Raw genomic sequence first — 25,135 nt, forward strand, 5'->3', positions numbered from 1 at the left:
AACCGTGTTTATGGAAGACAATCTTACTCGGTTACGAGGGATTGCCAAATAAGATCTAGGATATAATATGGAAATGGCTGTGTGGAATGCAGATATGAAATTCACAGCATGCTATACACCGAAAGAAAACTATTCGGAAATGATGCACAGATGGTATTTGACACCTAGCAAGTTAGCAAAAATGTGCAAATCAAAATCAAATATACGCTGGAAACATAAGGAGAAAGAAGGTACTTTTTATCACATGTGGTGGCCTTGTAAAAGCTTTCTGGGAAATGATTTGTAATGAATAGAAGAAAACGTTTAAGCTTTTCTTTTAGGGATAATTGCTACAGAGTTCCTGAAAGTCCTAGGCTCTGTGATTTAACTCACAGCGCCACCCGCTTCCCTACAGTGCAGCTTATAAACGGGCAATAAGCTCAGCTTTGGACGGAGGAAAAGCTTCCCTCATTCCCTTGCCAACGCTAGAATTCATGGACCTCTTCATCCTGTACACAGTTAAACTATGGAACTCCTTGCCTCAGTAGACAAGGATGAGATCGCCAACCAGGACGGCTTGAAAAGGGGATTGGACAAATTTATAATCTAAGGAGAGGGGGGCTTCTTTTTCCCCAGGCGCCCCTCGGATCGTGCCATCAGTGATTTCAAAAAACCTTTGAGAAAAAGCGCACCTCGGTGTTAGGTGGGGGGCAAGCCCCGTGTCTTGCCTCGCTTCAATTTTTTATAAATATGTTTTCTAAAAGCAAAGGGGGGGGGAGAGACAGAGAGGGAAAAATAAACTCCGCGACCCGCATGAATTATGCAGATTTTCTCTGCCGGTGTTTGCCGTCTTGCATAATTGAATTCTGCCTCCGTCTCTGCAAACCAGGATGCCAACGTACCTCGTCCACGACCAAATTGTAGTCGCTCCTCTCCCCGTCGCTTTCCTGCAAGAGAAGGGGGGGAAGGGGCAGGGTCCTTATGCGTCTCAATACCTCGTCGGGTGCAGCTCTCGAACCCAGCTTCCGAAAAAGCCTGGAGTAAGTTATATTCAAGAGTCGACCCGCCGAAACAAAGACACCTGAGTTAGTCAGGGCCATTAACTGTGATTGGTCTACATGAAGGCAAGAATGAGTGTTTCCAGGTTCCCTGTGGGGCAGGAATGAGAGTTTCCAGGTTCCCCATTGGAGGCAGGAAGGAGAGCTCCCAGGGTCCCTGAGGGGGCTGGAATGAGAGTTTCCAGGGTCCCCATTGGAGGCAGGAATGAGAGTTTCCAGGGTCCCTGGGGGGCAGCAATGAGAGTTTCCAGGTTCCCCATTGGAGGCAGGAATGAGAGTTTCCAGGGTCCCCACAGGGGGAAGGAACGACTGCTAAGCCGGTTTCAGACATGCCTCGAGCCTCAGAGAGTTCTGACAAGTTCGCGTTCCACCTTTTCCTACCAGCCCCCCTGTGATGGCCTGGGAATCCGATTCAGAAGGGGGAAACGGTGGAATCCCAGCCTGCACAGGAGTCCCCGCATCCAGGGCCGGCTGAACTGGGGCAGGGCCTTGATTCTGAAGTCCTCAGGAGCAGACACCAGGTGAATCCACTCTGGTTCCGGAGGTGGTTGAGGACTCAGTGCCTACAGGTGAGTCTCCCCCTGGGTCCAGTAACCCTTCAGCCTCTCCTGAACTGCAGAGGCGAAGGGCAGAGAGGCGAAGGGAACTGGTTTCTCCCAGGAGGAGTGCTCGCCTTAAGGCCAGGGGAGGCGGGTCTCCTGGGGGCCGGGACCGCCCCTGGCCTCAGAGGAGATAAAGGCCAGTCAGCCCGGTCCCAGGGTGCAGGAGCAACGTCGTTGATGAGCTGTTTCGGCCAGAACCCAGTCCTGTTCCTCCAGAGTTCCTGTCCTTGCCCGGCTTCTCGCTGTGGACCCCGCTTCGCTTGAGGAGGACTGTCTGCCGACCCTCAACTCAGGTCCTGGACTTCACCCCACAGTAACCTCCCCCCTGGACCAGCACACCCCCTCTAACGAATCCGGGGCGATCGACACAGAGTCCTCCCCGTTTCCTTTAGCCCATGGCTGTCAACTTACAGATTTGTAAATAAGGGACCAGCAGCCTCGAAAATAAAGGATCAGCAGCCAAAATAAGGGATTTCCCCAGCACAGGTATGTTCACCTTCTGAGCCCCTCCGAGCCAAAGGCAGAAAGCCCAGCCAGCAGCCAAACGAAGCCTCAAGCGGTGGTTCCCACAGCACAGCAACCCGGCAAAGGGGATGCAGCAAGGAAAACCATCGTCACCTCTCAGCTGGGAAGCGCTGAGCAAAGGCGAGTCCCCAGGCAATGCGGCCGATTTGATCGGCACAAGGCATGCAAGCTCCACCCCCCAGTCGTTCTTAGACTCCTTATTGGGTGAGCAACGCAGCCAAGCAACACAGTTGGAGCCTCCCTCCTCCCTGGCCGGCGGGGAGAGAGGGAGAGGAGCTGCTTCCTTTGAAACCCGGGAAATTTAAGGGACATCATCAATAAGGGACAGCAGCGGGACATGGCGCTGGGATAAGGGACTGTCCCGCCAAATAAGGGACGGTTGACAGCTATGCTTTAGCCCTCACAACAACCTTGCGAGGCGAGTCAGTAGGCTCAAGGTCACCCAGCGAGTTTCGTGCTTGGTTGGGGAACTGAACCGGGGGTCTTCAGTGCTCTGGCCGCCATGCCGACTCTTTCCCGGGGTCGCCGGGGCCGGATCCGGAAGCGACACTTACGTAGAGCCTCACCTCCTCCTTGCCCTCCTGCTTGCGCTTTGATCCCGCGCTGTCCAGCGGCTCCTCGCCTTGCAGGCTCTCGGGGGGAGAGGCCGAATTGCTCTTTGGGGAGGAGGAAGAGAAAGAGAAATGAAAAAAATCATTGGGGGGGGTCTCCGAGAGAGTAGGGTGCGAGAGGGGGAAGGAGGGGGCTGGGTGTTCATCAGTACACGGATGATACCCAGTTCTACCTCTCTTTTAAATCAGAACCAGTGAAGGCGGTGAAGGTCCTGTGTGAGGGCTTGGAGGCGGTTGGAGGATGGATGGGGGCTAACAGATTGAGGTTGAATCCTGACAAGACAGAAGTACTGTTTTTGGGGGACAGGGGGTGGGCGGGGACTCCCTGGTCCTGAATGGGGTAACTGTGCCCCTGAAGGACCAGGTGTGCAGCCTGGGAGTCATTTTGGACTCACAGCTGTCCATGGAGGCGCAGGTCAATTCTGTGTCCAGGGCAGCTCCCTCTGGTACGCAGGATGAGACCCTCCCTGCCCACGGACTGTCTTGCCAGAGTGGTGCATGCTCTAGTTATCTCCCGCTTGGACTACTGCAATGCACTCTCTGTGGGGCTACCTTTGAAGGTGACCCGGAAACTACAACTAATCCAGAATGCAGCAGCTAGACTGGTGACTGGGAGTGGCCGCTGGGACCACATAACACCGGTCCTGAGAGATCTGCATTGGCTCCCAGTACATTTCTGAGCACAATTCAAAGTGTTGGTGTTGACCTTTAAAGCCTCAAACGGCCTCGGTCCAGTATACCTGAAGGAGCGTCTCCACCCCCATCATTCAGCCCGGACACTGAGGTCCATCTCCTGAGGGCCTTCTGGCGATTTCCTCATTGCGAGAAGCAAAGCTACAGGGAACCAGGCAGAGGGCCTTCTTGGTGGTGGCACCCGCCTTGTGGAACGCCCTCCCGTCAGATGTCAAAGTGATAAACAGCTACCTGACATTCAGAAGACATCTTAAGGCAGCCCTGTTCAGGGAAGTTTTTAATGTGTGATATTTTAGTGTATTTTCTCCCTCGCATTGCACTCCGTGGCGCTGCTCTTGGGCCTGATCCGGAGGCTCCAGCTGGTGCAATAATAATAATAATAATAATAATAATAATAATAATAATAATAATAAAAATATTACTTATACCCTGCCCATCTGGCCAGGCCTCCCCAGCCACTCTTTGCGGTTCCCAACAGAATATTAAAAACACGATCAAACATTAAAAACTTCCCTAAACAGGGCTGCCTTCAGATGTCTTCTACAAGTCAGATAGCTGTTTATTTCCTTGACATCTGATGGGAGGGCATTCCACAGGGAGGGAGCCACCACCGAGGGGGCCATTTAAGGCTTTATAGGTCAGAACCAGCACTTTGAACTGGGCCTGGAAACTAATCGGTAGCCAGTGCAGGATCAGTGCAATATGCTCAAACTGTCTTGCCACCCAGTGAGTGAGCCGGCCGCTGAATTCTGCACTGGCTGAAGTTTCCGAACCGTCTTCAGAGGCAGCCCTATGCAGAACGCATTGCAGTAATCTAACCTTGAGGTTACCAGTAATATAATTATTTTATGACACTTGAGTCACCCGGATCAGTACAAATGGGAGCAGATAGTCGTATCTATCGCAGAAAGGCTTACCCGACTTGACGCATGTTCTGGAACAGGCAAGCCCATCCAGGAAGGTATTCAGATAACCGAGGGAGACACACAAAGAAACAAAGACATTTAGTTAGACACCCCTCCAAGCAAAAATATCACCATGCGGCGATAACGAGAGCGTTGAGTTGCGGGCCAGGGAGGATCATGGGAAATGGGGGAAAGGGCTATCGTTAATCCAAGACAGTGTCCGGATGCGAGTTTCGTTGTGAATCAACGCCAGTCCCCCAAAGGGGAAAACAGAGGCGCTGCTCCAGGGCCCAGAATCGTAACGTTGGAAGGGACCTCCCCGCCGCTAGGGTCATCTAGTCCAACCCCCGGCAATGCACGAACCTCAGCTAAAGCATGCATGTAAATAAAGGAGGTAGCTTAGAGAACACTGTCCCACCATCTCGTCCTCTGCCGTCCCCTTCTTCTTGTGCCATCCATCTTTCCCAACATCAGGGTCTTTTCCAGGGAGTCTTCTCTTCTCATGAGGTGGCCAAAGTCTTGGAGCCTCAGCTTCAGGATCTGTCCTTCCAGTGAGCACTCAGGTCTGATTTCCTTCAGAATGGAGAGGTTTGGTCTTCTTGCAGTCCATGGGACTCTCAAGAGTCTCCTCCAGCACCAGAATTCAAAAGCATCAATTCTTCGGCGATCAGCCTTCTTGATGGTCCAGCTCTCACTTCCATACTTCACTACTGGGAAAACCATAGCTTTTACTATACGGACCTTTGCTGGCAAGGTGATGTCTCTGCTTTTTAAGATGTTATCTAGGTTTGCCATCGCCTTTCTCCCAAGGAGCAGGCGTCTTTTAATTTCGTGGCTGCTGTCACCATCTGCAGTGATCATGGAGCCCAAGAAAGTCAAATCTCTCACTGCCTCCATTTCTTCCCTTTCTATCTGCCAGGAGGTGATGGGACCAGTGGCCATGATCTTCGTTTTTTTGATGCTGAGCTTCAGACCATATTTTGCGCTCTCCTCTTTCACCCTCATTAAAAGGTTCTTTAATTCCTCCTCACTTTCTGCCATCAAGGTTGTGTCATCTGCATATCTGAGGTTGTTGATATAAGACTCCCTGGAAAAGACCCTGATGTTGGGAAAGATGGAGGGCACAAGGAGAAGGGGATGACAGAGGACGAGATGGTGGGACAGTGTTCTCGAAGCTACCAGCATGAGTCTGACCAAACTGCGGGAGGCAGTGGAAGACAGGAGGGCCTGGCATGCTCTGGTCCAGGGGGTCACGAAGAGTCAGACACGACTAAACAACAACAACAGTGTGTGCAGAGAGCCTTTTTCCGTCTGCACTCTCCCCTCTTGCCCGTTTCCAGCAAATGAATTTTGGAAGCGTCGATGCCTCCGATTGCGGAGGCAGAACCATCCCAGATGGCAGCCATCAACAGACCCCCCACCCCACCCCCCCACTCCACACCCCCAAATTTGTCTAATCCCCTTTGGAACACCCGAGAGTCCCGCACTTTGCCTTGCATGGGTGAAATAAAGAGAACGGGCTTGGCTAGAACCTTTATAATCCCTGACATGCTAGGTGTCTACTTGCAGGGAGAGGTCGTTCACCCCTTTCTCCTTTTTCAGAAGGGGGGGAGAGGTCTCCCCGACCTGTAACTCTGAAGCGAGGCGGCCCGTTCTCCTTCTGCACATGTAGACACAGCCGCATTGAGCTTTTTGGGGGGGAAATATTATTATTATTGTAAAAGCATCGATAACATGGTCGCCTGCAGAAGAGACTCCTCGCCGTAGGTGCCCAGACGGCTTTTGAAATCAACACAGATGTATTAGGCAGCGGTATGGAGGGAGGAGGGAGAGAGAGAGAGAGAGAGAGAGAGAGAGAGAGAGAGAGAGAGAGAGAGAGAAGGCCTTTATTCCCTCCCACCCACCCAGAACAGAGAGGAAATTTGCCAAAATGGGGGGGGGGGCGTCCTAAGAGGTGCTGGATGCAATCCCACAATGCAAGCCTGCCAAAAAGCTTTCCTAAGCTACATTTGGCTTTGATCACAGCCTGCATGCAAAGCAATTTGTAACAAAAGGGGGGGCGAGAGAGCCCCCCAAAAAAACCACACGCATTTCTAAGAGCCAGCTGGGGCGACTCCAGATTCCACACGCTTGCCCCCATTGCTCCACAAGTCTAGACAGGTTCATCTTCAATTCTGCAATTCTCCAAAATTGGTTTCTACCTGAGCTGTAAACACAGAGATTTTATATTCTATCTATGTTTTGGGGGGGGCAGCTATAGAGAAGCAGGATTACGCCCCCCACATAAATCATGCAAATTAGGCATGTATTGAGGTACGTGGGTGGCGTTATGGGTTAAACTACAGAGCCTAGGACTTCGAATCCCCGCAATGACGGGGTCAACTCCCGTTGCTCGGTCCCTGCTCCTGCCAACCTAGCAGTTCAAAAGCACGTCAGAGTGCAAGTAGATAAATAGGTACCACTCCGGCGGGAAGGTAAATGGCGTTTCCGTGCGCTGCTCTGGTTCGCCAGAAGCGGCTTAGTCCTGCTGGCCACGTGACCCGGAAGCTGTACGCTGGCTCCCTCGGCCAGTAAAGCGAGATGAGCGCCGCAACCCCAGAGTCGGCCACAACAGGACCTAATGGTCAGGGGTCCCTTTACCTTTAAAGGTATAAGCTTCCGGGTCATGTGGCCAGCATGACTAAGCTGCCTCTGGTGAACCAGAGCAGCGCACGGATCGGGGATTTGCAAGCTGTGGGGAACTTGGCAAGGCTCCCAGACCACAGCCTTAATCTTCCAGGCTGCACCTCTCATTTTAGAACTCAACAGCCCACGCTAGAGTTTAGCCACACCGGACCACGCAGCTGTTCCCCGGGTCAAAAATAGTGCCAGTCTCCCCGCCATGTTGGAGAGACTTAATTAGCAAAGTTATTATTATTATTAGTTGGGTCGTTTCCTCCTGAAGAAACAGCTGCAGCATGGAAAGAGGGGGATTGGGTGCAAGAGACCCCGCTGCAAAGGTCTCTCACCCACAACTGGAAAGAAGTACCTATATTCCTATCCCTCTTCCCCATCAGACAAAGCACATTTTGATTGTAAGCGCTTTGGGGCAGAGGCTTCTTCCATCTGGAGACCTGATGCTTTTTAATGTGAGACGCCAGTGAGGAGAAAGGAGGTTTTCTTCCTTGTTAGGAGCAGTCGCAGCACTCGGGGATTTTTTTAGCTTACGAGGAAAAAGGCAAACGAGAAGAGAAACGATAGGCATATTGCAAAGTCAGTCGTAGTACAGAGAGCGAAAAAGAGGAAATCTCTCCTCACTCTCTTGTAACACAGCTGGAGACAAGTTATGCGCCTGGGTACAATTGTGGTCCCATCACCTCCTGGCAAATAGAAGGGGAAGAAATGGAGGCAGTGAGAGATTTCACTTTCTTGGGCTCCATGATCACTGCAGATGGTGACAGCAGCCACGAAATTAAAAGACGCCTGCTTCTTGGGAGAAAAGCAATGACAAACCTAGACAGCATCTTAAAAAGCAGAGACATCACCTTGCCAACAAAGGTCCGTATAGTTCAAGCTATGGTTTTCCCAGTAGTGATGTATGGAAGTGAGAGCTGGATAATAAAGAAGGCTGATCGCCAAAGAATGGATGCTTTTGAATTCTGGTGCTGGAGGAGACTCTTGAGAGTCCCATGGACTGCAAGAAGATCCAACCTCTCCATTCTGAAGGAAATCAGCCCTGAGTGCTCACTGGAAGGACAGATCCTGAAGCTGAGGCTCCAAGACTTTGGCCACCTCATGAGAAGAGAAGACTCCCTGGAAAAGACCCTGATGTTGGGAAAGATGGAGGGCACAACAAGAAGGGGACGACAGAGGACGAGATGGTGGGACAGTGTTCTCGAAGCGACCAGCATGAGTCTGACCAAACTGCGGGAGGCAGTGGAAGACAGGAGGGCCTGGCGTGCTCTGGTCCAGGGGGTCACCAAGAGGCGGACACGACTAAACAACTAAACAACAACACAATTGTGGGAGGGGAGAGTGCTCTTGGGTTCGAATTCTGCCAGGACCGGTGGCCGATAGCTCCCACTGCCCGGCTGCGTTCATGTTACAGAGCTTCCGAAAACACAGTTCTTTTTATTACCATGCTCCTTTAAGGTGCCCCTGTGAGAACGGGACTCGATTTGTCCCCCGTTAGACCGATGCAAAAGGCTCCTCTTATTAAATCTGCAGCCGTCTGTGTGCACAGCCCCTGAGCTGCACAACCCACGCCCCCTGGGCTTCAGTGGGGAATTCGAATCCAAGACCTTCGCTCAACCTGTGGCTGCCAAGCTTGCTTCGAACGCACGCACCCTCTCCGCTTACCTTGGTGGTTCTCCGAGTCGCGAGACGACCTCTCCTCCTTTGCCGCCAACGCCGTCTGAGCCGCCAGCACTCCGGACAGCGCCAGGAGCCCAGAGGAAGTGCTGACTGCCACTAAGTTGGAGGTCTGTGGGCCCGAAGGGTGTGGGGTCAGTGGGATGGGAGGAGCGTGGTGGGAGAGGTTCTGGAGCTGCTGCTGCTGGAGACAAAAGGAGAGACTCCTGAAGAGGGGGAAGGGTTTGGGAAACCGGCCGGGTGCCTACCGTATTTTTTGCTCTAGAAGACTCACTTTTCCCCTCCTAAAAAGTAAGGGGAAATGTGTGTGCGTCTTATGGAGCGCATGCAGGCTGCGCAGCTATCCCAGAAGCCAGAACAGCAAGAGGGATTGCTGCTTTCGCTGCGCAGCGATCCCTCTTGCTGTTCTGGCTTCTGAGATTCAGAATATTTTTCTTCTTCTTTTCCTCCTCCAAAAACTAGGTGCGTCTTGTGGTCTGGGGCGTCCTATACAGCGGAAAATATGGTACTCTGGCTTGGGTTGCGCTGTCTCTGAAGGAACAGGATTGCAGCTTGGGGTCGCTCCTGGATTCAGCTCTCACTGGAGGCGGCAGCGACGAGAAGGGCCTTTTGTGGAGGACTCGCTGGTCCTGAATGGGGTAACCGTGCCCCTGAAGGACCAGGTGCACAGCCTGGGAGTCATTCTGGACTCACAGCTGTCCATGGAGGCGCAGGTCAGTTCTGTGTCCAGGGCGGCTGTCTACCAGCTCCATCTGGTACGCAGGATGAGACCCTCCCTGCCCGCGGACTGTCTGGCCAGAGTGGTGCATGCTCTAGTTATCTCCCGCTTGGACTACTGCAATGCACTCTCCGTGGGGCTGCCTTTGAAGGTGACCCGGAAACTGAAATTAATCCAGAATGTGGCAGCTAGACTGGTGACTGGGAGTGGCCGCCGAGACCACATAACACCGGCCCTGAAAGACCTCCATCGGCTCCCAGTACGTTTCTGAGCACAATTCAAAGTGTTGGTGCTGACCTTGAAAGCCCTAAATGGCCTCGGTCCAGTAGACCTGAAGGAGCGTCTCCACCCCCATCGTTCTGCCCGGACACTGAGGTCCAGCTCCGAGGGCCTTCTGGCAGTTCCCTCCCTGCGAGAAGGGAGGTTGCAGGGAACCAGGCAGAGGGCCTTCTCGGTGGTGGCGCCCGCCCTGTGGAACGCCCTCCCATCAGATGTCAAAGAGATAAACAGCTCTCTGACTTTTAGCAGACATCTGAAGGCAGCCCTGTTTAGGGAAGTTTTTAATGCTTGATGTTTTATTGTGTTTTTAATATTCTGTTGGGAGCCGCCCAGAGTGGCTGGGGAAACCCAGCCAGATGGGCAGGGTATAAATGATAAACTATTATTATTATTTCCACTCCTGTCGTTTCAAGCAACTGGATAGAGCCGTAATGTTTGCTCTTTTGTTGTGTTTTTAGTGTTCTGTTGGGAGCTGCCCAGAGTGGCTGGGGACGGGAGGGATATAAATAATAAATTATTATAATCTGAAGAAATTCCAACCAAAGAAGAACGGCAGACGAAATTAATGGACTATTCAGAATTGGACAAAATGACAGAAAGGGTTCGAAACCTGCAGGACCAGAGATTCACAGAAGATTGGAAGAAGTATATGAATTATTTGAAGAGCAACTGTAATCAACAAATTACGCTAGTAGGACTACAAGAAGTTTTGTAAGGAGAAATATAAGTGTTACAATGTAGAAAAAGATAAGAGATATTGGTTATGAGTCTGAAATGTAATACGGAAGATAAGAAATGCATACTGAGAGATTAGATTGGAAAATTTTCAGACAGGATTGATGGAAGTCCAAAATTTGAATAAGATGTAAAAGTATGTTTAATTACTGTTGAAAATGATATGTTAAAAAAACTAATAAAAATTATATATTAATAATAATAATAATAATAATAATAATAATAATAATAATAATCTGTTTTTAGTCTGGTTTCCGAACGTTTGAAATTCCTGCTGTCAACATTTCTCCTACCATCAAGTGGTATATATGAATTTTATGAAATAAATACAGTGGTGCCCCGCAAGACGAATGCCTCGCAAGACGAAAAACTTGCTAGACGAAAGAGTTTTCCGTTTTGGAGGTGCTTCGCAAAACGAATCTCCTATGGGCTTGCTTCGCAAGACGAAAATGTCTTGCGAGTTCCTGCGGGTTTTTCCCCTCCCCCCTTTTTCTAAGGCGCTAAGCCGCTTATCAGCTGATCCGATAAGCCGCTAATAGCGCTAATCCGCTAATCCGTCAATGGGCTTGCTTCGCAAGACGAAAAAACCACTAGACGAAGAGAATCACAGAACAGATTCTTTTCGTCTTGTGAGGCACCACTGTAAAGGAAACAAAACTGCTACTCCCCTCCTAGCCCATTGTGGATGTGCCGGTTCCCTCTCTTGGGATCTTTGTCTAGCTTCCGGGTAGCTAAGCATCCCTAAATGCCCAGTCTCTGCCTCGTCTGCCTCAGCAAGATAAGCTTTGCAAGAGATGAGATGCCCCGGCAGGAAGAAGAGCTTTGCAAGAGAGGAGCTGCTCCAAGGAGAACTCCTTGCAAAGACAAATGAATTGCAAACAGGAAAGAGACGGCATTTGGCCTGAACCGGCCACTCACCCCAATAATGCTGTTCAGTTCACCCATCGTCACCTGTTTTGCCCGATCCATAGCTTGCAACACCTGCTGTTGGTGCTGGAAGGAGGAAAAAATACACATCAGGAAATTTAGGGAAGTCTTTGTCCCTCTCTCGATAATATTTTAAAGGGGGAAAACCTGGATTTCAAAAATATATGATATAAAATATAAAAGATATAAAATAGAAGATAAAAAGCAAATAAAATAAAACCGACATACAGCAACGTTTTGTGTTGTGTCGGCTCCTGCGATATAAGTCATGGCCCCCGCCTGCTAGCCTGCTCCCTAAAATATCCCTGGTTTGCTCCTTTCTATATACAGTGTTACCTCAAGTTAAGTACTTAATTCACTCCGGAGGTCCGTACTTAAACTGAAACTGTTCTTAACCTGAAGCACCACTTTAGCTCATGGGGCCTCCTGCTGCTGCCATGCCGCCAGAGCACGATTTCTGTTCTCATCCTGAAGCAAAGTTCTTAACCTGAAGCACTATTTCTGGGTTAACGGAGTCTGTAACCTGAAGCGTATGTAACCTGAAGCGTATGTAACCCGAGGTACCACTGCATAGGGTGCCGACATTCTGCATGGACTGGTTGCATGGCCACATGGGCAAATGGTTTGAGATACCTATGAGGTCCATAAATGACCATATAGCATATAGGTAAAGGTAAAGGGACCCCTGACCATTAGGTCCAGTCGTGGCCGACTCTGGGGCTCATCTCGCTTTATTGGCCGAGGGAGCCGGCGTACAGCTTCCGGGTCATGTGGCCGGCATGACTAAGCCGCTTCTGGCGAACCAGAGCAGCGCACGGAAACGCCGTTTACCTTCCTGCCGGAGAGGTACCTATTTATCTACTTGCACTTTGACATGCTTTCCAACTGCTAGGTTGGCAGGAGCTGGGACTGAGCAATGGGAGCTCACCCCGTCGCGGGGATTCGAACCGCCGACCTTCTGATCGGCAAGCCCTAGGTTCTGTGGTTTAACCCACAGCACCACCCGTGTCCCTCCATATGGCATATACCGAACACAAAAAAAACAGCGAAAATTTGTGTTGACAAAGGACAGCTGGATATATAAAAGGCCCCATTACCTTCAGTAGCTGAGGGCCGCATTGAACCTAAATCCGGCCCTGGGGGCGAACCATTCCTCAGTCTGCCGAAGGCAGTTTGAGGTTTTGTCATGGCGGACCCCCGATGCCCAGAATGTGTTGCATGTGAAATGCTAACTGCTTTCCGTACGAAACACAAACAAATTTATTTTACCTCTTGCGTCAGGAAGGGGATGATCTGGGCGCAAATAGCGCTGAGCCGTTTAACAATCTCCGCCTGGAAAATGAAAGAGACGGCGGTCTCAGTCACATCAGAGTTGAAGCTGTTGCAGGAATTTACGTATAGGTTGGGGGGGTTTGCCCCTCCAGCAGATATCATGCACATGCAGCCCACTACCAAAACCAGCACAATCACTTTTGTGACTTTTGTGATTTGTCCCCACAAAACACTTCATCGCACTTTCTTCCTATCTATTCAAAGGGCCTTTGCTGCACGATACCAAATGTAAGAATTCACTGATCAATGTATCTATGTACCGGCTCACTGGGAAAACTTCAGAAATTCATATAGACATGTGAGCTCAGCTCCTCAGCAGCCCCTCTGCCTGAGTGATAATCCCTGGCCTCCTGATACCTGAGTGCCAGACAGGTAGCCATTCCAGAAATAACAAACCCAGATGAAGACAAAAGGGTGTGATGAACTTGGCTGGGAAACAGGGAAATGTAAATATCTCTTTTGTTACACTTGATGGGTGGAGGGCAAGGGGAACCATGGGGCAGGGTCCAGGATGCTCAGATTACTGCCACCAGACCTCCTCTTTCATGATGTAACCGTGATGTATGAGTGATGTAGTTTGGGGGGGGGTGTAACATGGGGATTATAAGGGGCGCGGGTGGGTTAAACCACAGAGCCTAGGACTTGCCGATCAGAAGGTTCCGGCGCTCATCTCGCTTTATTGGCCGAGGGAGCCGGCGTACAGCTTCTGGGTCATGTGGCCAGAAGGACAAAGCCGCTTCTGGCGAACCAGAGCAGCGCACGGAAAAGTCGTTTACCTTCCTGCCAGAGTGATACCTATTTATCTACTTGCACTTTGACGTGCTTTTGAACTGCTAGGTTGGCAGGAGCAGGGACCGAGCAACGGGAGCTCACCCCGTCGCGGGGATTCGAACTGCCGACCTTCTGATCAGCAAGTCCTAGGCTCCGTGGTTTAACCCACAGTACTACCCGTGTCCCTATTTAAATGTATAGAACATTGTTTAAAAATGAAGAATAGAATATTAAAAAACAACAACATGTTGCCCCGCCTCTCGTTTTCTCCAGCCCCAGCATCCCTGATGGATGCCAGTCGCGGCTGCTGCAAAAACAGCTTGCCTCCTAACATACCTCTCTCTAGATTTCCAAGAAGGGCGAACAAATATACTGTGGTACCTCGGGTTAAGTTCTTAATTCGTTCTGGAGGTCTGTTCTTAACCTGAAACTGTTCTTAACCTGAAGCACCACTTTAGCTAATGGGCCTGCTGCTGCTGCTGTGCCGCCGGAGCACGATTTCTGTTCTCATCCTGAAGCAAAGTTCTTAACCCGAGGTACTATTTCTGGGTTAACGGAGTCTGCAACCTGAAGCGTATGTAACCTGAAGCGTATGTAACCTGAGGTACCACTGTATTGGCCAGGAAACAAGCAAACAAGTGACTCTCGCTCCGAGGCTCCCTGTCTTCTCACAAGCAAACGAACACACAGAAAGGCTGGCAACCTTGGCACTTTCCCCGGGCGCCTTGCCAAGCTTGTTCTCCCGGGCAGCCGCTCCCAACCCTCCCATGATGCCCTGGATTGATAAACCCAGAGACAGGAAGCAAATTACAAGTGGGGCGGGGAGATCTGGGGAAACCAGAGAGAGAGAGAGACAGAGATTTCTGGCTTCTTCGAATGGATCAACACGCAGAAAACAGAGGTCTGGAGGATTTCCGTGCCTTAATATTTCCCTTCCCCGCCTCTTCCCTTGCTCGAAAGAAACCAAGAACGTTAGCTATCTCTGCATGCTAAAAGCGGTTGTTGTTGTGTCGTTTAGTCGTGTCTGCCTCTTCGTGATCCCCTGGACCAGAGCACGCCAGACACTCCGGTCTTCCACTGCCTCCTGCAGTTTGGTCAAACTCACGCTGGTAGCTTCGAGAACACTGTCCCACCATCTCGTCCTCTGTCGTCCCCTTCTCCTTGTGCCCTCCATCTTTCCCAACATCAGGGTCTTTTCCAGGGAGTCTTCTCTTCTCATGAGGAGGCCAAAGTCTTGGAGCCTCAGCTTCACGATCTGTCCTTCCAGTGAGCACTCAGGGCTGATTTCCTTCAGAATGGAGAGGTTGGATCTTCTTGCAGTCCATGGGACTCTCAAGAGTCTCCTCCAGCACCAGAATTCAAAAGCATCTGTTCTTCGGCAATCAGCCTTCTTGATGGTCCAGCTCTCACTTCCATACATCACTACTGGGGAAACCATAGCTTGAACTATACGGACCTTTCTCGGCAAGGTGATGTCTCTGTTTTTTAAAACGCTGTCTAGGTTTGTCATTGCTTTTCTCCCAAGAAGCAGGCATCTTTTAATTTCGTGACTGCTGTCACCATCTGCCGTGATCATGGAGCCCAAGCTAAAAGTGGTTAGGTCAGGCAGACTGCGTCTGGCCTCTCCCGAGACATCTCTTTGTATCGCTCGTAAACGATAGTTTGCGCCCACGATGGTCTCCCGGTGGTTAAACGCCACCCTGCTTTCCTCCGCGGCTGGAAGAAGCGTTTGGGAGGATCTCTGCTTTCCCTCAGCCTAACCTTCCTTACAGGGTCGTTGTGAGGATCAAATGAGGGGGAGAACCATTTTGAAGCATGTGGTGGAAAAAGTGGGAGATAATTGCAATGCAATGCAATATAATATAATATAATAATATACAGTGGTGCCCTGCAAGACGAATGTCTCGCAAGACGGAAAACTCGCTAGACGAAAGAGTTTTCCATTTTGGAGGTGCTTCGCAAAACGAATTTCCTATGGGCTTGCTTCGCAAGACGACAATGTCTTGCGAGTTCCTGCGGTTTTTTCCCCTCCCCCCTTTTTCTAAGCCGCTAAGCCGCTTATCAGCTGATCCGATCAGCAGATAAGCCGCTAAAAGCCACTAATAGCGCTAATAGCACTAATCCGCTAATCCGTCAATGGACTTGCTTCGCAAGACGAAAAAACTGCTAGACGAAGAGAATCACAGAACGGATTCTTTTCGTCTTGCGAGGCACCACTGTAATATAATATAATATAATATAATATAATATAATATAATATAATATAATATAATATAATATAATATAATATAATATAATAATACATAACATAACAACATAACATAACATAACATAACATAACATAACATAACATAACATAACATAACATAACATAACATAACATAACATAATGTAATATATAAAATAAAATAAAATAATTGCAAATTGCAATGCAACAACACCAGTCTGGAGGGGCTCTTTAATTTGATTTAATTTGATTTTAATTTACCCCATGTGCTGGCTGGGGCTGAATGGAGTTTTATTCCAAGGCAGCTGGAGGTGATGTAAGGATGTAATTTAAATCCAGGGCTCAGTCTCTGGATTCACGTTTTTTAAAAATGCCCGGGGCCACGTCTCCGGAATAAGCAAGGGCATGCTATAGGCAAGAGTGCTCCTGAGCATACAAATCCCTCACTTGCGGGGTCACCACCACCCAGACAGTGGAAGGAAAAGCAATGGGACACCCCCAGCAAGAAATCTGTTAGGCCAGAAAATAAATGTGTGGCCTCGCGTCATTTTCCGTAAGATGCATATCAAATATCAATGATGACAGCCCCATTTGGAGGTCTCTGAAACCCAGCGTCTCCCTTGTTTCCTCTTAAGCCCTCAGTCCTCGCCACTAGTCGGAAAACGAAGCCTGAAACATCTGTCTCTCTGTGTGTGACGCCATTAAATAAATAAATCAGAGGTCTCTGCCCCGAGGAGTGTACAGTTCCCATCTCCTCCTCCAGAGGAACCCGAAAGTCGCATACCTGCTTATGCATCTCGATGTTCAAGCCGTAAGACATCTCGTAATACTGAAACAGATCAAGAACAAATATCGGGAAGGGAGGGAGGAAGGAAGGAAGGAAGGAAGGAAGGAAGGAAGGAAGGAAGGAAGGAAGGAAGGAAGGAAGGAAAAGAAAGATGGAGGGAGGGAGGGAGGGAGGGAGGGAGGGAGGGAGGAAGGAAGGAAGGAAGGAAGGAAGGAAGGAAGGAAGGAAGGAAGGAAAAGAAAGAGGGAGGGAGGAAAAGAAAGATGAGGGAGGGAGGGAGGGAGGGAGGAAAAGAAAGAGGGAGGGAGGAAAAGAAAGAGGGAGGGAGGAAAAGAAAGATGAGGGAGGGAGGGAGGGAGGGAGGAAAAGAAAGAGGGAGGGAGGAAAAGAAAGAGGGAGGGAGGAAAAGAAAGATGAGGGAGGGAGGGAGGGAGGGAGGGAGGGAGGGAGGGAGGGAGGAAGGAAGGAAGGAAGGAAGGAAAAGAAAGAGGGAGGGAGGGAGGAAAAGAAAGATGAGGGAGGGAGGGAGGGAGGAAAGAAAGAAAGAGGAAGGAAGGAAGGAAGGAAGGAAGGAAGGAAGGAAGGAAGGAAGGGAAAGATGAAGGGAGGAAAGAAAAGTAAGATGAGGGAGGAGGAGGGAGATGTAATAGATAATTCATTCTAGCTTCCAATGTTCAGAGATGAGAGCCTATCCTTGTTCAGCCAAAAGTGGGAGGGAGGCGTCTAGAAATTTGGGTTTACAAAGTCTAGAAACTTGGGTTAAAAAAACAACAACCCCAGGACAGGCAATTTTTGTAAATACCACATCCCTGCAGATTCAAGCCTTATATGCATCTCTAGGTCTGGTCTGCTGTCATACAATCATATGAGCTAACCAAACCAGGTTTGCAGCCACAGTAATAATAATAATAATAATAATAATAATAATAATAATAATAATAATAATACAGTGGATGCTCAGGGTGCGAACGTGATCGGTGCGGGATGCACGTTCGCAACCCACAGTGTCCGCAACCTGCAGCAGTGCATCTGCACATGCGCAGTTGCGATTCAGCGCTTCTGAGCATGCGCAAAACGCGATTTAGCGCTTATGCGCATGCGCGACCGCCGAAACCTGGAAGTAACCCGTTCCGGTACTTCCGGGTTTCGGCAGTCCATAACCCGAAAAAATGCAACCTGAAGCGTCTGTAACCCGAGGTATGACTGTAATAATAATAATAATAATAATAATAATAATAATAATAATAATAATACTACTACTACAGTGGATGCTCGGGTTGCGAACGTGATCCGTGTTCACAACCCGCAGTGTCCGCAACTCGCAGCAGTGCACCTGCACATGCGCAGTTGCGATTCTGCGATTCTGCGCATGCGCAAAGCGCGATTTAGTGCTTATGCGCATGCGCAACCGCTGAAACCTGGAAGTAACCCGTTCTGGTACTTCTGGGTTTCGGCAGTCTGTAACCCAAAAAAATGCAACTTGAAGCGCCTGTAACCCGAGGTATGACTGTAATAATAATAATAATAATAATAATAATAATAATAATAATAATAATAAATTATTTATAACCCGCCCATCTGGCGGGGTTTCCCCAGCCACTCTGGGTTGCAATGTTCCGAGACAGACAGATGCCAACCACATAAACAAACAAACAGCCACAATTACCATCACATAATGCCTCTGCATTTCTGTCTTCTCGCTAGCCAGCTTTTCACATTCCAACTTCAAGCTGCAGAAAAAGAGAGCGTTATTTGCAACCTCCACACTGTGTTTTTTGTGGGGGGGAGGCCTTCGCTCCCCAGCCCCCAAATTCCCCCCCCCCACAAAAAAACCAAAGACCGCACGCAAAATGACCGTGGCTCTCTCAGTACTGGGTATGAGACCCAAGTGATGTTTTTGACATTTCCCTCCGTCAAGATGGGAAATTTAGACAGGGTGGAGGGATGCTGAGAAGAGGAGGGAAATATAGGGGGGGGGGGACCGGAGGGGCGAGAGAAATGAAAGGAACACACGAGGAGACGAGAAAATGCCTCTTGCATTTAGAGCGGTCCCTCTAATCCCCAGCATGGGCAGGGAGCTTGTGGAACGACGAAAAATAAAAAACGAGAGCAGGAGATTATATATGCATGATCTCAGCGGCAACAAGCTTTTCTCTATAGTCATGGGATTCTGAGTGCCTTTTGAAAAGGAAAAACAAAACACTTATGTCTCCGTTTCCCGGAAAGGATTGCGGCTAGCCGGAACTCCGAAGACACACACGCTCTAGGAGACTGCAACATTTTACTGCAGACCCCACCTGCTTCGCCTCCGCAGCCAAGTGGTTGGAGCAGCGGTCCCCAATTTTATTTGAGGCCACCAATCGCCCTGGTTTCCATAAACTCACCCCCAGTTCCCTGGTATCCCCCAGTGCCCTGTTATCCGGAACAGCGGTTTTCACGAAGGCAGATAATAACGCAATGAAATCCAAAGCCCTGGCAATTAATTGCACATTTATTCAAAGTTCAATTAAAACTATTCGGTTTAATTAATTGGGCAAAATGGATGAACTGGAGTCAGCGATACCAGATTTACAAAGTTGGTGTATTTACAAAGTTGTGTATTTACACACACAAACCTGCCTCTTAGCGCCCCCCAGGTAATCTGCCTCCAGGGGGTGCTAGCACCCACGTTGGGGACCACTGGGTTAGAGCGTTGGGCTGGGACTTGGGTTCAAATCCTCCCACTCAGCCACAAAGCTCACAGGGCTAGACGATTGAGAAACCGGTCCCCCCAAAGGCATGTCTGGGTCAAAAGTGAGTCCTGGGATGACCAGTTCTAACCTACTTCACAGGGTCTTTGGGAGGTAAAACCGGGTGGAATAACCACATATCCCTGGAGGAAAACCGGGACGTAAGTTTAGAAAATAAATGGAGATTCAGAACGCTGCCTTTCTGCCTCAAAGTTCAAGGCAGCAAGAAAACCTGGAAAAAACCTGGAAAAAAGGATGGAAGACTGAAGAAATCCCAACTAAAGAATCATGGCAAGAAAAATTGATCGACTATGCCGAACTGGCAAAACTGACATGTAAGCTATGGGACAAGGATAACTGTGACTTAAAGGATGAACGGGAACCCTTTACAAAGTATCTGAAGACGCAACAAAGCGAACTGGACTCCTTGGCATGTTTTGAATAAACATTCACCTTTTTTTTTTTACTGATAATAATCAGCTAAACAGTTTGAGGATCTATACAACTTTGTAACATGCAGAAAACAGCATTACTGGAGAAACCAAAGATTGGAACTGAGGGAAATCAGGGGTGGGGGGCGGGGTGGGGGGGTTTCTGTGGGGGGGGAGGGAGGAAAAATGGGGGGGAATAAGGATATATTTTTGGATAATATGTCTTGTTATAACTTATAATAATAATAATAATAATAATAATAATAATAATAATAATAATAATGCCATTTTTTAAAAGTCCAATATAGACTGGCAGCGACGATTAATTGGACTTGTGAACTGTTGTTGTTTATAACGGAACAGAACCTCAAAGCGACTTGCAACAAAATTTCCAAAGAAAAATATAATAATTTAAAACTAGAATGATAAAAGGCTAGATGCGTTTGGATCCGTAAAAGGGCGGTCTAACGCAGCCCACCCACAACAGGAGGCCAATAAATAATAAAGCAAAGCATGTAGAATCGTAGGATTGTAGAGGTGGAAGGGGACCCCCCCCCCAAAAAAAATCATCTAGTCCAACCCCCACTGCAATGCAGGGATCTCAGCCAAAGCATCCCTGACAGATGGCCGTCCAACGTCCAAGGAAGGAAGGAATGGATCCTCCGAAATCGCCCTGCGGAAATGCAAGGTTGTGTTCAGAGGTAGACTGCCCCTGAACTCTGAAGCTCTACTTTAGCCGGCACAGTTTGCGGCCATCCCTCTTTTTTCCTTTCCTTCCCTGCAAATACCTGTGATACTGAGCTTGCAGGAACTGGAACTCTTCCTTGATCCGGTCGCAGATTTCCAAAACCGAGAACTTGAAAGGCTGTCCGGACTTTGCAGGAGAGGAACAACAGAGCAGGAACGAGGCAGGGAGAAAAGAATGATCAAATAACGCCGTGTTAGAAACTATCCCCATCGCCTTGCATATAGACAAGATATGTCCTCTGGAATCACAGAATCATGGACCATCTATTCTTGGGCTGCCATAAGTCCGGGTTTATCCTGGACACGTCTGGGATTTGGGCAGCAAAATGACCTTTGAGTACCATTTTTTCTGAATCTGCAAAAGGCCTGGATTTCTGGGTTGTCACTTTTGGGGATACAGCAGTACCTTGGTTCTCAAACGACTTGGTACTCAAACAACTTGGATCCCAAACACTGCAAACCCGGAAGTAAGCGTTCCAGTTTGCGAACTTTTTCCGTAAGCTGAATGTGCTCCGTTCTGAGTATTACGCTTCCGATTTGAGTGTTACGCTGAGGTTGGTCTGTTTTGGCTATTTACCGGTATTGTTTGCTCTAGAAGACTCACTTTTTCCCTCCTAAAAAGTAAGGGGAAATGTGTGTGCGTCTTATGGAGCGAATGCAGGCTGCGCAGCTATCCCAGAAGCCAGAACAGCAAGAGGGATTGCTGCTTTCGCTGCGCAGCGATCCCTCTTGCTGTTCTGGCTTCTGAGATTCAGAATATTTTTTTTCTTGTTTTCCTCCTCCAAAAACTAGGTGCGTCTTGTGGTCTGGTGCATCTTATAGAGCGAAAAATACGGTATTTTGCGTTTTTGTGCCTCTTTTTGTTTTTGTGACTGTGTGGAACCCGGTTCAGCTACTGACAGATTGATTGTGTGACTGCAATACACGTTTATCGCTTTCGTTTTATGCATCGACGGTCTCGTTCGATAGCAAAATTCATGTTACGTTGCTGTTTTGGGGGTTGTTTTCAAAAGTCTAGAACGGATTAATCCATTTCACATTACTTTCTATGGGAAAGCACGCCTTGGTTTTGGAACGCTTTGGTTTTGGAACGGACTTCCGGAACGGATTAAGTTTGAGAACCAAAGTACCACTGTTTGGCAAACCGTAATCTAAGTCGAACCCCCAGGAATCTCAGCAAAAGAATCACTGACAGACAGCAACCGAACCTCTGCTTAGTAACCATCAACCAGCTTCTGTGAGAGTCCGTTCCACAGTTGAACAACTCTTACCACCCAAAGTTGTTCCTGATGTTCAGTCGAAATCTCCTTTCTATCAACTTGAACCCAGTGGTTCAGGTCTGACCCTCTGGAGCGAGAGGAACCAAGCTCGCTCCATCTTCCAGGCGACAGCGCTTCAGATATTTGAAGGGACATGGGTGGCGCTGTGGGTTAAGCCACAGAGCCTAGGACTTGCCGATCAGAAGGTCAGCGGTTCGAATCCCCGCAACGGGGTGAGCTCCCGTTGCTCAGTCCCTGCTCCTGCCAACCTAGCAGTTCAAAAGCACCTCAAAGTGCAAGTAGATAAATAGGTACCGCTCCGGCAGGAAGGTAAACGGCGTTTCCATGCGCTGCTCTGGTTCGCCAGAAGCGGCTTAGTCCTGCTGGCCACATGACCCGGAAGCTGTACGCCGGCTCCCTCGGCCAGTAAAGTGAGATGAGCGCGGCAACCCCAGAGTCGTCCGTGACTGGACCTAATGGTCAGGGGTCCCTTTACCTTTACCTTTATTCTATCTCCTCTCAGTCTCCAGGCTAAACGTACCCCTAGCTCCTTCGACCGTTCCTCATCCGGCTTGGTTTCCAGATCTTGCTCTCTCCCTCCTCGGCACATTAATTTGCTGGGGACCCACGACTCCCACCCTGGTTCCTTCCTCACGTTTGAGGAAGAAGCCTCGGAGACCCTTCTGAAATATCAGCGGGCTCGTAAAAGTGGGAAGAGGGCACTTGGGGTCATCTAGTCCAACCCCAAGCCCGGGTCAAGGGAGGAAACGCCAAAATCTCGCAGTTCCCTGACAGCTTGTAGTCTCCTTCAACTCCTCCAGCGAGGAAGGGACCCCACCTCTCTAGGGTATGGACCCCCTTGCCAAATAACTTTTTCCTAACGCTCAACCGAAATCTGCAACTTGTTCGCGGGCTTTGGGGGGGAGCTGCAGAAACTCCTTTGGGTATTGAAACCCTGACCAGCTTCGCTGCCTTCCCCTCAAGCCATTCCCAGGGAGACACCTGCGGAGAAGAACAGCCCCTGAGCATGGTAAGAGTGCTATCCCTTTGGCAGCTGGAAAACCATGCCTGAAAAAGTTACGGTGCCCAAAAGTTATGTAGGGCAGGAAGACCTCACAATTTGTGTGTGAGAGAGATGTAGATAGATTCCAAAACATCTCTCTTTAGGACAGAGAGGCAGCGGTTGTGCAGTGGTTAGAGTGTCCGGCTAGGACATGAGAGATCTGGGGTTCCACTCTGCACTATTTATTATTAAGATCTCGGAGCCTTTCGCAACATAAAAATACAAGATTAAAAAAATCACAAGAACAAAACCCAGGAAGTTCATTTCAGGTCAACTTATTTCTGCGCCTGTGAGTTGTTCTGAACTGTGCCCACACACAGACCCGGCCTTAGGAGCTGCCCTCGGGAGAGGCTGCCTGCCGCTTCTCTTGGCGAGTCCCCGTTCCTGCCAACCAGCCTCGGGCAGGGAGAAGCTAGTTCGGCCACAACCATCCGCCAGGCGCGCCCGGATCAAGGATCCCCCGCTGAAGCAAATGAGGCAGCAAGAATGTCTACCTGGAAGTGAGGTTCCCTGTTGCACCCCTGAGTGAGTCGCCGCTCCTTGCAGCTAGCGGCTCGCATTCAGTTTGTCGCCAGACCCTGTCCCCCAAACAATGCTAAGTTTCCCCCCTCTATTTTTGCATTTTAAACTGCAAATTGAAACACCCCTAATTCCTTTGGGGAAGACCCCGTTGGAGAAAATTATACCGTGCAAAAAAACACAACAGCAACACTCTAAGCACAATATTAATCCGTAATTATGGGTGGGGAACTGCCTCTGCTATCCAGTATATCAGAGAAGCAATAGGATTTCAAGGGATAATTCACCTTCCTAAACCAAGGTTTCTGCACAGGTTTCCTGAGTGAGGAGTGCCCTTCAACACAGACTTACTTCTGAGTAAAGATGCCTAGGGTTGCACGGGGAGGGTCTACTTGTTTTTTAACCTGCAAAGGTTTAAAATCCTGGCACAGTTTAAACCCCCTTCTCCTCCACCCCCTCCAAAACACACACACACACACACACAAAAACAACCCCAGATTCTTTCACCAAAGCTATTGCTTTGAATTATTTCCCCAGATTTCTCACGACATTTTGGCATGTTCCTTCAAACACCCCCCCCCCAAAAAAAACACCCCAAATATTGATTACTTACAGCATGCCGTCCTTGTGGATACATCCTGGGGGATAAACCCCCCCTCCAAAAAAACCCAAAAACCCACCCGAGGAGAAAGGAAAGAATCCTCTTTCTTCTTTCAGATTATCCAGGGGGAAAATAACTCGAAAAGCAAAAAGAGGGGGGGGGGAGAGAGAGAGAACTCCCCCCTCCCCCGTTTCGAAGCGCTACAGATCTAAGTAGAGGCTTGTTGTTGTTTTTTCCCTTTTAATCAATTAAAAAGAATTATATCCCTTAAAAGAAAACCGTGCCAAAAAACAGCATTTCCTTTGCGAAGGCTGGAAGTAGCAGAGGAGGAAATTTCGCCCCCATTGGAATGTGGGGGTCAGGAGACTCACTGGGGTGGGAGCAAAAGGAGATTTTGTGCAATTGTGGAAAGAAAAGAGAGGAGATGTTTGGGGGGGTTTTTTTGTCGGGGGGGGGGCCGGCTGGCCGGGGTGGGATGCGTGGAGGGAAGGGAGCTGGAGAGGGAGAACGCAAACAGAAGGTCAGGCGAAAATCTGGCCGGATTTCAGCAGCAGTCCCTGTCTGCAAAAGGAGCTGCCTCTTGCGAGCCCAGGGGAAGATGATATTTCAAACGGGAAGTTTAAGGTGGATCTTCCAAACTGAAGAACGGCGAGCTTCCAAACCGCTGCGGCTTATCACGCTTTCTGGGAGGGAGGCAGTAGCGGCTAGTGATTAGAGCTGAGGACCGCAGGAAGAGAGGGTGTCGTTCTCGTGGTCGGATGCTGTTTGTTGGCTTCCCAGGTGACCACAGGACGCCAGATCTCAAAAGGCCGCTGGCACGATCCAGAATTGCTCTTGTGTATTTTTGCCCGCAAAATTCAAAGACCGCAAATTTCTTCTTGGGAGAAAAGCAATGACAAACTTAGACAGCATCTTAAAAAGCAGAGACATCACCTTGCCGACAAAGGTCCGTATGGTTTTCCCAGTAGTGATGTATGGAAGTGAGAGCTGGAACATCAAGAAGGCTGATGGCCGAAGAATTGATGCTTTTGGATTCTGGTGCTGGAGGAGACTCTTGAGAGTCCCATGGACTGCAAGAAGATCCAACCTCTCCATTCTGAAGGAAATCAGCCCTGAGTGCTCACTGGAAGGACAGATCCTGAAGCTGAGGCTCCAAGACTTTGGCCACCTCATGAGAAGAGAAGACTCCCTGGAAAAGACCCTGATGTTGGGAAAGATGGAGGGCGCAAGGAGAAGGGGACAACAGAGGACGAGATGGTGGGACAGTGTTCTTGAAGCTACCAGCAT

General features: G+C 49.3%; 1 protein-coding gene across 5 annotated transcripts in view; it reads right to left on the reverse strand.

The window, feature by feature from the left end:
- The window catches only part of TLE2 (TLE family member 2, transcriptional corepressor), a 45,506-nt gene extending 21,010 nt beyond the window's left edge, over positions 1-24,496 (reverse strand). The window contains exons 1-10 of one of the 5 annotated variants that reach the window (XM_081177731.1): positions 23,861-24,496; positions 20,448-20,533; positions 18,166-18,229; positions 16,497-16,541; positions 12,652-12,714; positions 11,374-11,448; positions 8,712-8,907; positions 4,386-4,402; positions 2,719-2,820; positions 882-926 (exon numbers count right to left, since the gene is read on the reverse strand). In XM_081177731.1, the coding sequence (XP_081033857.1) occupies positions 882-926; positions 2,719-2,820; positions 4,386-4,402; positions 8,712-8,907; positions 11,374-11,448; positions 12,652-12,714; positions 16,497-16,541; positions 18,166-18,229; positions 20,448-20,533; positions 23,861-23,884 (717 nt within the window). In that variant the 5' untranslated portion in view covers positions 23,885-24,496. Of the gene's footprint in view, positions 1-881; positions 927-2,718; positions 2,821-4,385; positions 4,403-8,711; positions 8,908-11,373; positions 11,449-12,651; positions 12,715-16,496; positions 16,542-18,165; positions 18,230-18,512; positions 18,831-20,447; positions 20,534-23,860 lie in introns of those variants that run through there. The other 4 variants (XM_081177730.1, XM_081177728.1, XM_081177729.1 and 1 more) reach the window with 4 other exon arrangements.
- Between the last annotated feature and the right edge of the window lie 639 nt (positions 24,497-25,135).

This window comes from Podarcis bocagei (assembly GCF_964188305.1).
Source record: "Podarcis bocagei genome assembly, chromosome: 18".
In the NCBI taxonomy this organism is placed as follows: Eukaryota; Metazoa; Chordata; class Lepidosauria; order Squamata; family Lacertidae; genus Podarcis; species Podarcis bocagei.